This window comes from Mercenaria mercenaria, chromosome 15 (genome assembly GCF_021730395.1).
Source record: "Mercenaria mercenaria strain notata chromosome 15, MADL_Memer_1, whole genome shotgun sequence".
NCBI lineage: Eukaryota > Metazoa > Mollusca > Bivalvia > Venerida > Veneridae > Mercenaria > Mercenaria mercenaria.
In genome coordinates this window covers 24,554,870-24,572,379 of record NC_069375.1, presented here as the reverse complement: position 1 = coordinate 24,572,379, position 17,510 = coordinate 24,554,870, and the positions used below count along the sequence as shown (strand labels likewise).

The following is a 17,510-nucleotide window of genomic DNA, read 5'->3' as shown; positions in this document are numbered from 1 at the left end:
GGACGGACGGACACAAACATATCTATATCAATCCACAGCTAAGTATGGGGCATAATACGCTAACTTGAATAGGGGCCTATAACATAATTATATTATCTTGCTTGCAGTTCACACTTGATTCAGTCTTTATTCGCAAATGTCTATAAGAATTCAAGAGGAGTACATGATAATAAAAACAATTTTTGAAAAGAGATAAATTTAGATTTCTTTCAACTGCTTCCTGGATAAGACCACTCTTATGAAATGTCTTAGGTGTACTTTGGACAAATCATTTTCTATGGATCTTTAGAAAAGGCCTGTTTATTTTTATCTGTGTGTGTGTGTCTATATCATGATAAAATCATGTAGTATCGTTCACGTTTTGGCCGGTATGATTTCATAAGCTGCTTGTACCAAACTGACATTATATTTATTTCCTTGCAGTAGTGATGGGCAAATCGGTTAGATTTGCCAACCGATTAATCGGCATAATCGGACTAGCCAACCGATTCGATTAATCGGATATAATCGGATAATCGGATAATCGGTTACTCTAGTTGCATATCTATAAGTTCACCTTACAGTGTTTTTATGTCATTTCTTAGGAAATGAACTTCACAGACATCAAATATCCCATTTCTATTGTATCCCTTCATAAACACAAGTAAGTTAACAGCATAAAAGTGAAATATTTGTGAAGATAGTAAACTTCAAATCAGGTACTCGTCTTAATTTCACCAGGGACTTATCCAGTGATATTGTGTTGTTAAATTATTTGGAGCAAAAAAGTATCAACGGTTTATTAATTCTTAGCTAACAACTGGAAGGATTTCAGTCCCACAAAATAAAAAAAATGAAATCATCAAGTTACCTTTGCTAATATGCTTGCCTAAGTCTTACGGCATGCTATGCATACTGCCATACTAATGTCAAGAGTTTAGGTTGATGGTTTTCCCTGCTTAAGTTTGTATAAGCCATATATCTTCCAAAATCTGGATGACCACAGAAGACCTCAATTTCTGTCGAGACTTTGGAGGAAGCCATTTTTACGTAGAGTAGTTTCCCTTGGCGTATATTGCCCCAAAGAACCGTAAATACCAGAACGAAAAAGGTCAGAAACAACTAAATTATCCGTTTAGGATGCCAAGTAATTAATCGATCAGGGAAAAGTGAAATCGGCGATCGCGCTCATGAATGCAACGCCGACGATTATTCGATTGTCGCCGATTGTCGGCCCATCACTACCTTGCAGTATATTTTGAACTATATACTGCCATATTTTTGCCGCTCTAAATTGACATTATATTTTAAATGTTACAATAGTCCTATCTGATATTTGTTGATCTGGTGTTGAATTAGTGCAAAGGCTGTTGCGATGTTGGTGATGTATATTTACTTGCAGACTTTTTAACAATTAAATGACGTATCTTTATATCAATTTTGCAGTTGACAAAAAGGATATTTGTGTATACTTAATTCATACTTGATAAAAAAGAAATAAATTACGCATATAAAATCTTTTCTCCAATTTCGTATTAATTATTACGAGAAAACGTTAAACTTTGATTTCCAAATCATTGCAGCGTATTCATGAATATACAATAAGACTTAATATGTGCTGTTTCTTGCAACACCCGCCCCCACCCCATCCCCCCACGGACAATTCCTAGTTAATGCAGTATAAGTTAAACTGTGAAACAAATGGAACTACACAATTGCCAGTATGTGTTCTTTGCCTTTTCACTTTATTTCCTCCATGACGATGAAATACAGAAAATGGTCAAAAGAGTTTCATGACTTAAAATAAGTAAAAAAGCTCGTAAAGAGGGGTATACAGTTTTTATTTCAATACAGTTACCTGTATATATTCAAAGACTGATATATACATTCAAACATCTTGATATATATATATCCCGAACAAAAAGTCTATCTAATCTAGCAAACTTAGGCTTCTTTGTTACTGTTATTATACAGTTATTGTCTTCTGTTGAGGTCAATGTGTGTTTTTTCGGAACTGAACAAATGATAATGATCTAGAACGCAGTCCGAGGTCAATATCTGTTTTACAGGTCCGTTAAAACACATACTGACCGAAATATAAGTCTATAATTGTTATATTATATGCCCTTTTCAAATGCACTCATTTGACTGGGCCATATTTCGTACACATAAGAAAGAGTCATTATCACTTTTGCGGGTCAATATCGCTTTTTGCGGATCCCCGCGTGCACCCCTTTTGCCCAATCAAATGAACGCATTTGAGAGGTGTATATAATATTTAATAATATTTTCAGCCTTCAATATTTACTAATTAATATACTACATTATTTCATGCACTTATAACATATGTTTTACCATATAGATATATATTTATAAATCTTGAATAATAAATACACATTTACAAACAACATCCACATTTATCTAACATCGATATTTATTATAGTTAGAAAACATTCACAATGTTATATAGACAAAACAACATGATTCAGTGAACGATGTTAATTCTTCCGATACCCATCATCAAGACTTTTTCACGTGTGTATATCTAGAATATATAGAATGGATGACAACATCTTTCTTTTGTTTTACGAGTGTAAAATGGACAAACATCATAAAATAAATCGAAAATTATTAGTTTTAAAAACAGTTTCGTTCACATACTTATTTGGAGAAACCAGTATCAATAATATAAGAAGGAAATAAACTGAAATTTGTGAAAATAATAATCTTAAAATTCAAAATGGTCGTTCTGGCCGAGATAAAGACATTTATAAACACTATGAAAGCACCTCATTAATTAATACTGAAAAAAGTGATTTTTTCACGTGCTATACGGGGGAGGAGGGATCAGACGGAGTCCCGTTAGATATCAAGATACGCACGCGTAACGTAAAATACTGTACAAATCTAGTTCCAGGTTATCATTATAAATACTCTTGTAAACAAAATAGTGTTAGTGAACTTTCATTCGAATGGCTTCATCGTGTAAAGAGCACTGGTCAAAGCGGAATACGTATAAATCAAAACAATACACTATATTAACTTGTCTGAATTCTAGCTGAAATCAAAAATACAACTAAACCATAGGCTGTCACATTAATGGAATATTATGTGAATTTCATTTGAACTTTGTTGGTACACAGAAAATACGCAGAGAAAACAAATATATGCAAAGAAAACAAAATCTGATTGATATAACGTGTCTACAGTTTAATTCTAATTTCACAATCTATATATTACAGAAGGTAAGTTTCCGTCATTCCGTTTCATTTATTTTATAGCAAGTCCACAAATGCATGGTCTGAACCAAATCAGAAACGGCTTGTGTGGAAACCGGTTTAAATTGACATCTGAGAATCCCGCAGCCATAATGTAGGTTCCTGTGTCACGCATCAAAATACATTTGAAAAATTGCACAAAACTTCAACTACATTACAAAATTCAATTTAAATGAGCCGCGCCATGAGAAAACCAACATAGTGGCTTTGCGACTAGCATGGATCCAGACCAGCCTGCGCATCCGCGCAGTCTGGTCAGGATCCATGCTGTTCGCTAACAGTTTCTCTAATTCCAATAGGCTTTGAAAGCGAACAGCATGGATGACCCTGACCAGACTGGTCGCAAAGCCACTATGTTGGTTTTCCCATGGCACGGCTCAAATGCCTAGGTGTTAGTCTGTTACATGAAAATTAGGAATTTCAATGTCCTAAATAGTAAAACTGCATGTTTTCAGTAAAAGTTACTTTCATTTGGCCTTTGGTGTATTTAAATTTCTCAAATAAAGTTACTTAAGTCTAAATTTTACACTATCCGTCTATTTACAATGAAAGAACTAATTCTCAGCACATTCCTTTCCAGAAAGTCATTATATAACTGAATTCACAAATATATCAAATGCTTTACTAAATTTAATTTTGCCTGCCTTGTAAAGTTTTTTTTCGGCTGTTTTATACGATAGAGACAATATCATAATATTACATGAAAACCTAGCGGGTTTCAGAAAGAACCACTCAAGAGAATTTTAAAGTTTTACTTTTATCTATATTATCTTTATACTATCTTTCGCAGACGGCAAAGTCCTTATTTTTAAAGCCCGCCTGAAGTTCAAAAATGTTAAAAAGAACCAAATGCGTATAACTAGAGATACAAACTAAAAATTAATTTTGAAAAAGAACAAAGTTATATTTTTTTTCGGAACGTGCGATATATATTTTACGCACTGCAAATAGAGTAAATTAGTGAACTTAAGGAAAAGTGCTAATCGGGGAAATCAGGCAGATTCCCGTTAGATATCAAGGTATGCATACGTATTGTTAAATACTGTACAAAAGTTCCAGGTTATCCGTATAAAAACTCTTGTTAACATAATCATGTCAGCGAACGCTCATTTAAATGGCTTAGTCGTGCAAAGAACACTTTTACACGACAACAAGAACATTTTTACACAACAGGTCAAATTGGAATACGTACAAATCAAAATATTACACTAGATTAACTTGTTCTGAGTACTAGCTCCTGCTGAAATCAAATACACAGTTAAAAATTAAACACCTGGTTGTCACATAATAACATGTGAATTACACTTACAAGTTCGTCCCTTGCCCTCTTGGTACACAGACAAAACGGCAAAGAAAATATTAGATAGTATTAGAGAAAACCAAATCTGATTGATATGACGAGTCCAACAGTTTAAATTTTAATTTTACAATCTATACATTACAAAAGGTAAGTTTCCGTCATTCCTTTTTCAATTATTTTGTAGCAAGTCCACTTATGCATGGTCTGATCCAAACCGGAAACGGCTTGTGTGGAAACCGTTTTACATTGACATCTGAGAATCCAGCAGCCATAATGTAGGTTTCTGTGTCGCGTATTGTCTCACAGCCATCGCAGAACAGCTGGTTAACTGGATTTATTATACACTGAATCGTCCACGCCCAAGACGTCTTGTCCTCGTGCGCCACATGCTCCAAGAAGACGCACTTCCCGCCCTACAAAATACGTTTTAATGATAGTTTCTAATTTAAAGCAAAACTTATAACTGATTGAGCACAAAATTTGATTTGTCTAATAGCAAAAACACAAACTGGCTTATCAAAAACCGAACACTATTTGAAAACGAACTGTATACATGAAGTGTTTTCTTTAAACGCGTATAATGATACTGCCTATCAGACTGGAGTCATAATTTACATATGTATGTACAGATATACAAAATAGACATGTACTTGTAATTGAACGCACATATTTTTATTTTCTTTCTTTGGGGGATGGGGAGAGGGGCAGGGTGATTATGTTTTGGATCTGTGAGAGCCGACTCCCTCAAAAATAATGATTTTGTCACTACAACCTCTCATAAATGCAACAAAAGGACCACATGACCCAGTTTTGAGCATGACGTCGTTTTTCTATTATTTGACATAGTGACCTAGTTTTTGAGCTCATGTGATCCAGTTTTAAACTTGACCTGGATATTATCAAGATAAAAATTCTGACCAATTTTCATGAAGATCCATTGAAAAATATGGTCTCTAGAGAGGTCACAAGGTTTTTCTATTATTTGACATATTGACTTAGTTTTCGAAGGTACGTGACCCTGTTTTGAAATTTACCTAGATATCATCAAGGTGAGCATTCTCACTAATTTTCATGAAGATCTCATGTAAAATATGGCCTCTAGAGAGGTCACAAGGTTTTTCTATTTTTACGCCTACTGGCCTAGTTTTTGACCACACGTGGCCCAGTTTCGAAACTGATATCATCAAGATGAACATTCAGATGAATTTTCATGAAGATCCATTGAAAAATATGGCCTCTAGAGAGGTAAAAAGATTTTTCTAATTTTAAACCTACTGACCTAGTTTTTTACCGCAGTTGATCCAGTTTCAAACTTGACTTAGATATCATCAAGATGAACATTCAGACCAACTTTCATACAGATCCCATGAAAAGTATGGCCTTCTAGAGGTCACAACGTTTTTTTATTATTTGACCTACTGACCTAGATCTTTATGGCACGTGACCCAGTTTCAAACTTGACCTAGATATCATCAAGGTGAACATTCTGACCAATTTTCATGAAGATCCATTCAAGGGTATGGCCTCTAGAGAGGTCACAAGGTTTTTCTATTTAAAGACCAACTGACCTAGTTTTTGATCGCAGTTGATCCAGTTTCAAACTTGACCTATATATTATCAAGATAAACATTCAGACCAACTTTCATACAGATTCCATGAAAAATATGGCCTCTAGAGAGGTCACAACGTTTTTTACATTGTTTGACCTACTGACCTACTTTTTGACAGCACGTGACCCACTTTCGAAATTGACCTAGATATCATCAAGATGAACATTCTGACCAATTTTTATGGAGATCCATTCACAAGTATGGCCTCTAGGGAGGTCACAAGGTTTTTCTATTTTTAGACCTACTGACCTAGGTTTTAATTGCACATGACCCTGTTTCGAACTTGACCTAGATATCATCAAGATGAACATTCAGACCAACTTTCATACAGATCCAATGAAAAATATGGCCTTTAGAGAGATCACAAGGTTTTTCTATTATTTGACCAACTGACCTAGTTTTTGATGGCACGTGACCCACTTTCGAACTTGACCTAGATATCATCAAGGTGAATATTCTGACCAATTTTCATGAAGATCTCATGAAATATATGGCTTCTAGAGAGGTCACAAGGTTTTTCTATTTTTAGACCTACTGACCTAGTTTTTGACCGCACGTAACCCAGTTTCGAACTTGACCTAGATATCATCAAGATAAACATTCAGACCAACTTTCATACAGATCCCATGAAAAATATGGCCTTTAGAGAGGTCACAAGGTTTTTCTATTATTTGACCTTCTGACCTAGTTTTTGAGGCACGTGACCCAGTTTCGAACTTGATTTAGATATCATCAAGGTTAACGTTCTGACCAATTTTCATGAAGATCTTGTGAAATATATGGCCTCTAGAGAGGTCACAAGGTTTTTCTATTTTTAGACCTACTGACCTAGTTTTTGACCGCACGTAACCCAGTTTCGAACTTGACCTAGATATCATCAAGTTGAACATTCTGACCAACTTTCATAAAGATCCCTTGAAAAATGTGACCTCTAGAGTGGTCATAAGCAAAAGTTTACGCACGCACGCACGAACGCATGCACGCACGGACGGACGACGGACGACGAACGCTGCGTGATCACAAAAGCTCACCTTGTCACTATGTGACAGGTGAGCTAAAATGCTTGTAAGCATTAATAAACTAACATAAATACCTGTCGCAGGACTCGTTTGATTTCTTGCAAACACTTCTTCATATCTTTAACAGAACACAAAACTAGAGTGCACACTACAATGTCAAATGTTTCATTTTCGAATGGCAAAGCCTCTGCATATCCATGTACAAAATCTACGGAGATCGAATTTCCTTCCTTTTTGACGTTTTCAGTTGCGTAACTATCAAAGTGCTGATTTGGTTCCAGGCAAACCACCTTAGTATTTGCCGGGTAGAAGGACAAATTAGGAGCTGTGCCAGATCCAACCTCAAGTATCGTCAGGTTTTCCTTCTGTTGATCTTTATAATCATGTAGAAACTCAAACAGTCGGGTCTTCTCGTCATTTAATCCGTCTTTAATATTTTTGGTAATTTTATTTATCATCCATGCGACGTATTTCTTATAGCTTTTATACACTATTTTTTCACGAAAATACCAGATTATTCCTAAAACCACAAATACGAACGCGGTTTCGTAGGATGGAAAACTTTGAACTTCTTCGGTTCCCATTTCTAGTTTAAAATATGTTTACTCCTTAAATATATCTACACTCTCCGCTTGACCCAGCTGTTATCTTTTTGTTAATATTAAGTGCATGTTTGCATTGATAAAATATTAAAGCGCGACGCGTGTGTACCGATAATGCAAATTGTGTGTAAGGGAGGTTTAATGCTATAGATATATTTGAGAGCTCATTATTGTCGTGAGGATGTCCGCTCATTGATTACAAAGTACTTGTCCTAAAGGATAACGAAGGTCAGACTCTAGATTGTGACACATTACTTGCACGAATCTGAAATAAGTTATAAAGTAGCCTGATGTTGTTTTTAGCTAACTGTAGCTGAAAAGTTTCTGAGTCGGCTTAACAACAGAAAAAAAGTCTTATTAAAATCGTTTCATACTATTTGTGTTTTAACAGCAAGGTATAGGTTTCTACGTGTATCTGTTAACATTTAAGAATTTTTAAATTCACACAGTCTGTTCACATAATATTAAAACATGGAGCTACTGGCTTTCGTCTTGAACACGCTTATTATTCCATTTTGCAGTGATCAGAGTGAACACCTCTTAAGAGGTGGAAGATAAACGGGCTGAATACTGAGCACATTAGAGCAGTTATGGAGCTTAGTCCTGTGGTTGACCAATTATGGGGAAATTGTGCTCTCTTGATAGATACATTTATAAACTTGGTACTTCACTTATCCTGTTTACATTTGACCTCCTAGTGACATTTTGACCTTAGAGTAAACAACATTATGCTGATTCGCCTCGGCGAGCCAGTATTACGATAGGCTTTTACTATGAAAACTATCTAAAACGCCGAACATCTCCAATTCCTGGTTCCCAACTTTTTTTCTTCAATTACAAAGGGCAAGCCAGCATTCTAAAATAATATGGCGGTTCGTTTAGTGACCAGTCGAAAACTGGGTTACAAAATCCAGATTGTCACATAAGGCCGCGGTCACCTTTAATGTACAAAAAGAGCTCACTGATACGCAAAGGACCAATCTATCGCAAGTACAATATTGCATCAATCGCATCTCCCTTATTGCAGAAATGAGCTTAACACTTAGGAAAACTTTGGTTAACTGAGCCAATTGAGCACCTATAAGCTTGTGTATTTGAAACAAATGCCATTAGCGCTGGAAATATTTCAGGGTCTGGATACATATTTCATGTACTTGAGAAACACTTGACATTCGGTGGAATCACTGACATTTTCCACCTTTTCGGCCTTATTTTGATTTGATTTATACTCATTTATTTTAGGTTCATTGTAAAATAAGTTATTTCAACTTAAATAAATCACTCTCGACACCTTTTTCCTGATGATATCCATCGCCGTGAGTGTATGAGAGAGGGAAAGCCTGTTTCCTTTTTAATGCTGAGTGCCAAGCAAGGGAATTTCTGTTCTTATTCTTACGTATTCAGTATGACGCAGCCAGGGTTTGAACCCAAGACCTTGCGCACTCGAAGCGGACGCTTTACCACTGAACTAACGAGGCGGAATAATAAACGTTTATAGACCCTTTTCCAAGGCATATCACATTGAGCTCCATCCCTGCCCTCTGAGCGAGCCACTTTCTAGCTTTTTTAAAAGCTTACCTTGTTTTGATTACGATACATCGTCAAGTTGTAAATGTGTTAATACATTTGAACTAAGAAATACCTAAACTCTGGTGATAGAGTTACTGGCCCAATATAAAAAAGGTCATGTTAGCATTGGATACATGAATTAGCACTTTACTATAGAGCTACGGGTATTGGTGTTGCGAGCATAATCATTATATCGTTGCAGGAAATTTTTGTCAATTCAAGTGTCTACTAATCTAAGCAATTTGATTGGTCTAACAAAGACATTCACACATCTATGAATTCCCAATAAACTGGAATGACGAACTACTTTTGATCAGTCGTCTCTAATAAATAAACACGAATAGTTTGAATTCGCGATTGGCTTTATCCGAGAATATTGGCAAAAATAATATCTTCGCGATTATTGCCAAATCTACAATATCAAAATTCCTAGACTTGATAGAATACAGGGTTGTGGAGACGATATATGACAGGAGGCTGACGGACGCAGCCTCCTTCTAAGTCTATGAACCCCCATTAAATTGACGAAGAATGACGAACTACTTTTGATCCGTTATCATAGCGGACTGTCCCGTCTCATTCTACTGTTGATGCTTACATATTTGACTCATGAAGTCACTTCATAAGTTTGTCATTAGTTTCAATAACACAGTTTCTTATGTAAACGATACATCGATTATATGCCTTGCAAATTTTAATTCACATTGACTTTTAGGATATAGCATTGCAGTATTTTGGTACATATGCACATTCAAAGTTTTAATCAGTTTTTTTTTTCTACCATCATGTCCAATTACCTTGCATAAAATAAGTTTGAAAGCAGTTACACCCTTTACAAAAAAAACCCAGATCAATTACAAGAAGAGCAACAGAGACAACAAAAACCACAACCTCAGCTGTTAAAAATATTTTTTAAGAAAAAAAATCTTTCACGATTTTTGTGAAATGAGCCAAGACACTAGCGTAAGTTTATGAACATTCAGTACAATTATTGTAGTAAATGAAATGAACAGTAACCAAATATTTCTAAAAAAAATCACCAGTCAAGACCTGTTCTCAATTTGTGAATGTCAACTTCCAAACAACATTAAAGGTGTAGAGATGAATTGCAGCTTTAATGCTGTTATTCAAAATGAAGATAGAAAGAATGTTTGTTTTGAAATAAAAGATACTTAATTTTAATCTGAAAAATGCCATCATTTAATAAAGTTGAATGTCGTTACCGTAAATATCTCTTGACAGTAAATACGTTATTAAAATCTTTAAGAAAAGTGTAAATATTATTTTTTTTTAATTTCAAGTTTTAACGTCTAAGATTCGGACCAACGTACATTTTCTGGACGGTAAGCACAGTTTGTGCTTAATTTTTCAGTATTGTAGCCATTTTGTGTCGATGTTGATCTCACCACTGTACCAGCAGAAATTATGCATTATTTGCGCTATTTCTATGCTGAAGCCGCCCCTACAAAAACAACGGTGGTAAAGCAGCCAAGACTAATGAATGAGGAGCACGCTAGGAAGTATTATAAGAAACCACTAAAATGCTCCCGCAGCTATCTAAAAGATGTATTCGACTTCTACATTAAGCATACTGAAAAGTTCGATGCTGCAGACAAAGTGCTGATCGGAAAACTAAAATCCGACGTTAGGTAAGTTTTATCAACACATTTTAAGGTCAAAATACATCTGAAGGTTATAAATACCTTCCTGCAGCGCAGTGAGGAACAGGGTATGGTTTCATCTTTGTTTTCATTTTGTAAGCCGTAGGTTGGAATTCCATCACCAGCTCAAGAATTATTCCCTATAGTTTTGCAGATATGGTTTAGGTTGTGGGAAACTCAACATCCTAAAACAAAACAGAAGAACCATCAAGGTTGCATTTCTCAAAATAATGGATAAAACATGTATTCCACCGGTGGTCACAACTGTCCTCTGGTGGTTGTTCGAACCTTTATATCTAAAATCCCCCGACCTCAAACAGGTTTTATAACTTGAAAAGTATTAATGGCATTTGATTGAAACTTCACATATTTATAGAGGCCATTGAGACAAAGTGCAGCATTAAAGAATCATAACTCTACCTTACCTAGTTTTTGAATTATCTGTTTTTATTATACAAAATAAGGCTGGTCCGGAGCTTTACTTGGAAAGTATTAATGACATTTCATTGAAACTTCTCAAAATGATAGAGACCATTGACGGGAAGTGCAGTGTAAAAGAACCATAACTCTACCTAGGTTTTGAATTATCTCCCTTTATTACACAAAATAAGGCTTGTCCGGTGTATAACTTGAAAAGTATTATTGACATTTGATTGAAACTTCACATAATCATAGAGGCCATTGAGACAAAGTGCAGTGTTAAAGAATCATAACTCTACGTTACCTAGTTTTTTCCGTTTATTATACAAAATAAGACGGGAAATGCAGTGTCACAGAACCATAACTCACAAACTTCACAAAATGATAGAGGCCATAAATTCTACCTTACCTAGTTTTTGAACTATCTCCTTTTATTCAATTTTCTTCTTTTTATTATCTTCCTTTTTTGGGATTTCTAATACGTTATTCACCATATTTGGACAAGCACATGCATTGGGGAGCATCATTCGGTTTTACCGATTCCTTGCTAAACTTGTAATGGTCGAGCAGTTCACAGAAATTCACGGGAGACAAATGAATTATAAACAGCCGAAGGTCCTATTCTCGGTAACAGTTCTGATCCCTGGACCTGCAGCCAGTGTGAAAACTTTTAACTTTACAGACTCTTTCTTCAGTGACGATATGACGGAAGTCGATATCAACACATCATCAGACTCTGCATGTGGCCTTGCTTTCAAGGAACTTGTTGAACTTCGTAAGATGCACCCTAAAAAATTTATAGTGGCAAATCTGAACATTAACAGTCTTAAATCCAAATTTGATGAAATTTACGAAATTCTGATTGATAAAGTTGTTGATCTTTTATTTATCTCAGAAACAAAATATAGTACTTATCGTGATGCCATTTTTGAAGTACCAGGATTTAAATTAGAAAGAAGAGACAGGAACATTCATGGAGGAGGGTTAGTGTCTTTTATCCGTACTGACATTCCATCACGCAGACGGAAAGATATTGAATCTGAACATCTTGAAAACATTTTATATGAGGTAAATTTGAACAAATGTAAATGGTGTTTTTCTGTGTTTACAGACCTCCGTGTATGCAAAATACTTTTGATAGATGTGTTAGTCTCTATGACTATTATGCTGTGCTAGGGGATTTGAACTATGATCTTTTGTCTGAATCCAAAAGTAGACCACTCCTGGACATTATGGAAATTTTTAATTTATCAAATATTTTTAAAACCCCGACCTGTTTTAAAAAAGAATTGTACCCCCTCTCTTTTAGATGTATTTTTAACAAACCATTTTTAATAACCTTTGTTTCAGTACTTTGAATTTTTCAACCGGTATTAGTGACTGTCACAACATGATTAGTACTGTGATAAATAGTAGTGTACCAGGAAATGAGAAACAAAAAGTCAATTTTAGAAGATTTAAAAATTTTGATATGGAATCTTTTAATAATGAATTGAGTATGATTGCTGACCGTAGGAACATGGATGAAATTGACGTAGATACTGCTTATAATGACTTCGAGAAAGATGTAATAAATATTATTGATAAACATGCACCTCTTAAACAAGTCTACAAAAAGCCTGTACAACTGCCTTATATGAACAGAAAATTAAGAAAAGCAATTTACAATAAGAAAATGTTTCACACAAAGTTTTTGAAAAATAAAAATGCTAAAACATGGGAGGAATATAGGAAGAGAAGAAATTACGTAAATAAACTTAAACGTATTTCAATTAATACTTTTTTTCAGGAAAGATGCATAGGTGGCTGCAAGAATAAAGATTTTTGGACAACGATCAAATCCTATATGTCAAATAAAAGCAAAAGTAATCTGACCAAAATAATATTAAACGAAGATGACAAAACAGTATCAGACAATACAGATGTTGCAGAAATTTTTAACAATTTTTATGCAAATGTTGCCAAAGATATTGGTAAAGATGTCAGTTTCGATGAGGCTAGTCATCCAAGTATGATCAAAATTTTGGGTCAAAATATTACATCAAATTCTTTCAATTTTAATTATGTAAGTCAGTCTACAGTCTCTAAAATTATACGAAATTTTAATGCAAAGAAAGCCACAGGTGTTGACAAAATTTCAATAAAATTACTTAAACTAGGCTCACAATCACTGGTTCCATTTTATACAAATTTTATAAATAGCTCTATTGACAGTGGTGTTTTTCCAGATCGACTAAAGCAAGCTCAAGTTACTCTAACCTTTAAGAAAAATGATCTTCTTCCAAAATCTAACTACAGGCCTGTCAGCATTTTGCCTGCACCTTCAAAAATATTCGAAAAAGTTTTGGCTGAGCAATTATCAGAGTATTTTGAACCAATATTTAATAAATTTTTGTTTGCTTTTAGAAAAGGCCATGGCTGTCAGACCACCCTTCTAAAACTAGTCGAAGACTGGAAATCTGCATTAGACTCTAATAAGTTTGTAGCTGCTGTTCTTATGGACCTTTCTAAGGCCTTTGACTGTCTCCCCCATAATATTTTACTATGTAAACTTAAATCATATGGCTTGTCTGAAAACTCTGATAACTTATTAACATCTTACATCTCAAAAAGAAAACAACAGATCAAAATAGGAAATACTACTAGTGGCTGGGCTGAGATAGTTAAAGGGGTGCCTCAGGGCTCGATCCTTGGACCTCTACTTTTTAATATCTTTTTAAATGATATATTTTATTTTATTGAACAAGGATCTTTGTATAATTACGCAGATGACAACACCCTTTCTTTTAGTTTATCAAATTTCGACTCTTTAATTACAGTCCTTCAAAATAGTCTGCCTATATATCCAAAAAGAGGCCTAGAAATTGGCTATGATGGCATTTTTTGTTAATGCCCGACAGCCATGTTCATTGTTAACTTTATAAAAATTGGAAACTTTTCAGGGGGGCTGTCGCCTCCTAAGGGTCATAGTAAGGTCACAGCACAAGGTCAAAGGTCAGTAAGTGCATTTTTGTTATAAACTTCGGATATCTGCAATTTGTGCTACATTCAAGTACAAACTTGTAATTTTTCGGTGATAGTTATGAATTTCAGAAGTAAAATAAATTACTTCGAATAGATTTATTGCATTTAAGACTGGCTAAATTCAAAAGGACTAAAGGTATTTCTATAGAATGAGCTTAAATTGTCGTACGCTCGAATATTTTGTTCATTTATGAAAGTAATTTTTCTCATGCCTCTAAAATTTCCGTTTTCTGGCTAACAGTTTCCATAATGGCTGGTTGGTTTACCTGTATGGTTGTCTGTATGAACAGTACAGGTAGAAAAATTCTATGGCGCGTACAGTCACACCTGTGCTAAAGACCACCTCAGAATAGAAACCACTGGCTCTAAACACTACTGGTTTTGTTTCCTATTTTAACATTTACAATATGTTTTACCGGTGAACAAAGACCACCTGTCAATTAAGACCACTTTTTGTTTCTCCCAAGGGTGATCTTTATAGACAGGTTTGACTGTATTTTATAAAGACTAGCAAAGTCAAAGCTCGGTGTAAGGTCTATATAATGTATACGTCACGTTAGCTTGTACTACTGATATCTAGAACACATGTTGCTTGTCCTATCAAACTCTAGCGAAAATAGTTTGGCTGTACTGACTGTTGACAGATCTAAAGATTCCTTCGGCGGCATAGAACTCCAGAACGCAAAAATATCAAACTCGGTTTGATTAAGTCTGTTTGTGAGACAAAATGAAATGTGAAATTTTTCTCAAGCATTATCTAAAACTGTCCATTCTGTCAATCAAAACTCTATTCCATTGGTTTACGCATGATGATCAGCATGAAAAATGGTACTTTTCATATTTTTGAATCAGCTAAAAAATTATTCCTTGCACACTGACATTAGGCTATTATAAGAACTTGTAACCGCTCTTCAAGTGTTTCAATATCTACAGTTTTGTAAATATTTGATTATGTTGGTTCTTTAGATGTCATAACTTCAAAAAGGCTTGATAATTCTCAGTGAATGCGATAGTATATTGAATGTTATTAGTATGATCGTTTTGACCGTGAATATAGGGGCAAAGCATGTTTGTTTTCCTGTTACAACACCTTTAGATTTCCGAGTGATTGGTTGGTGATAGAACCGTGTGGAGAAACTTACCAATGTATCTAGAAGGAATCTAACTGTTGTTATAAAATAAGCAAGTGTGAGCTAAGGCTATTGTAGCCTTAAACGTGTAAAATATATTGTCAATTAAATTCAGTGCGGAATGTTGGAATGAATTTCCCTTATATAGAAATAACTTCTTACCCTTGTAAAAAAATGAATAAACTCCATAACACTTCACAAGCTATTGACGGGTTAGCCTGACATAATATATCAATCGGCATTATTTGTTTATTATAAATCCATCATTTTGAATTTCAAATCTCTTCTTCATGCTCTTCTCATCCTGCAGGAAGTTATTTTTACGCATTTTATATCTCATGGTAACTATCGAACCACAATATTTCATCATTTTGATTAGTTGAACCATCATAATTATGTCAGTAATCATGAAAATATCGGAAGGTATAACTTCAATGTATCACTGTTTTCACAATGTTGTCAAGGACATCCTGTCTGAAACCATATGTCAGATCTGTAAATTGTTACGATCTGATTCGTTTTTCAACTTTGATTTAAATAAGTGAGAGTGTAGAAGCAAAGCCAAAGATAAAAAAGATCGAAACAGAAATAGCGTGGTGAATTTTTAGATTAAAATGACGCAAATATCCCATTAAGAGCTTCGGTGATAGAAAATCTAGTTCTAAAAATGTGCCACTCAATTGGAAATACCTAAATTATGATGATAAAAGCTTGAATTATAGTAAAGAATAACTATATTACAGCGAATCATGGGAATAGTGTATAGATTAACTAGTTGAAATCATACAGATCTCTTCTGATTAGTTTATTACAGTACATGTACTGTGTAAACCTATGCTCTGACCAATATGTCAGTAATTTTTCTTCTAAAATGTCCTATTTAACCATCGTCACGTGGACAAATTAGCATAAATATATATCAAATAATGAATCATCACCAGATCTGAAATCATTTCTTTTGGGGCTGGAGAAGTATTATAAATGTAACGGCGGTCAATTAACTTATTATTATTAATTAATCAGTGTTTCTGGAGTCTCTACAAGTAGTAGCCTTTTCCCTGCAAGTAACTGCCGACATCTCCAAATGATTCAGAAAGTGGAGGACGAACTCACTCATGACAATATCTATTATCAAATTGTCATGGAGAACTTTCACCTCTCCCAGGGATCGAACTCATGGCCCCTCGATCATTAGATATGTGCTTTACTGATTGAGCTAAAATACTATTTACGTGAGAAGTTTATGCATTTATATGTAATTCATTTTCCGCTTAGTCTTCTTCTGCAAAACCTATCATATTATCTCTTTCGCATACATTTCTCAAAATTGTACAATATGTAAATATTCTTTTTATAGTCAGTTCAAAGCTTAAATTCAAGTTTTATTGCTGCCTGAACTGCAAGGAATGCATTTGCAGTGTCATTTTGTAATCATTTGTTCAACAATTTTTCTAACTGCACACCTGACTTTTGTTTTTATCTCTGCCAAATTTTGACAGATTTGAATGAAAATTAGACACACTGTTTAATGACCAATTCAATTAAATAAACATAACAACGATATCAGTTGTTCGTACATTCGTTGTACCTTGACAGTTTAAATAAGGTACCCCACCCCTCTTCCCACTACAAAAAATGTCACTGAATGAATGCAACTTGGTGCTGGTCTGTATACGGCAATACTGTCATCTGCGGGATTAAACAATTTTGTCATTAATTTGGTGTCATTAATATGACGTCACAAACCTGATAAAAATTAATATGTACAAACAGAAAATATTAACAGATGTTCCGTTACAACTAAACAGAGTTGAACATTCAGAATATAACAATTTTAATATAATTGAATTGATAGGGTCAAAGTGTACTACTGTGAGTTGGAATTTACTAATGTGACTTTTAATTTAAGGGTTACCTT

General features: G+C 34.6%; 1 protein-coding gene across 1 annotated transcript; it reads right to left on the bottom strand.

Moving 5' to 3' along the window:
* Positions 1-1,801: 1,801 nt before the first annotated feature.
* LOC123548624 (thiol S-methyltransferase METTL7B-like) lies at positions 1,802-7,861 on the bottom strand. Its single transcript, XM_045336062.2, has 2 exons — positions 7,261-7,861; positions 1,802-4,970 (listed from the first exon to the last, which is right to left on the bottom strand). The coding sequence occupies exons 1-2, from the start codon at positions 7,768-7,770 to the stop codon at positions 4,731-4,733; spliced, it is 750 nt and encodes a 249-aa protein (XP_045191997.1). The 5' UTR covers positions 7,771-7,861; the 3' UTR covers positions 1,802-4,730.
* Positions 7,862-17,510: the final 9,649 nt, after the last annotated feature.

Coding starts and splice junctions, on each gene's coding strand:
- LOC123548624 (XM_045336062.2), bottom strand. CDS start 7,770: ATGGGAACCGAAGAAGTTCAAAGTTTTCCATCCTACGAAACCGCGTTC. Junction 4,971..7,260: donor TCAAACGAGTCCTGCGACAG/GTATTTATGTTA, acceptor CGTATTTTGTAG/GGCGGGAAGTGCGTCTTCTT.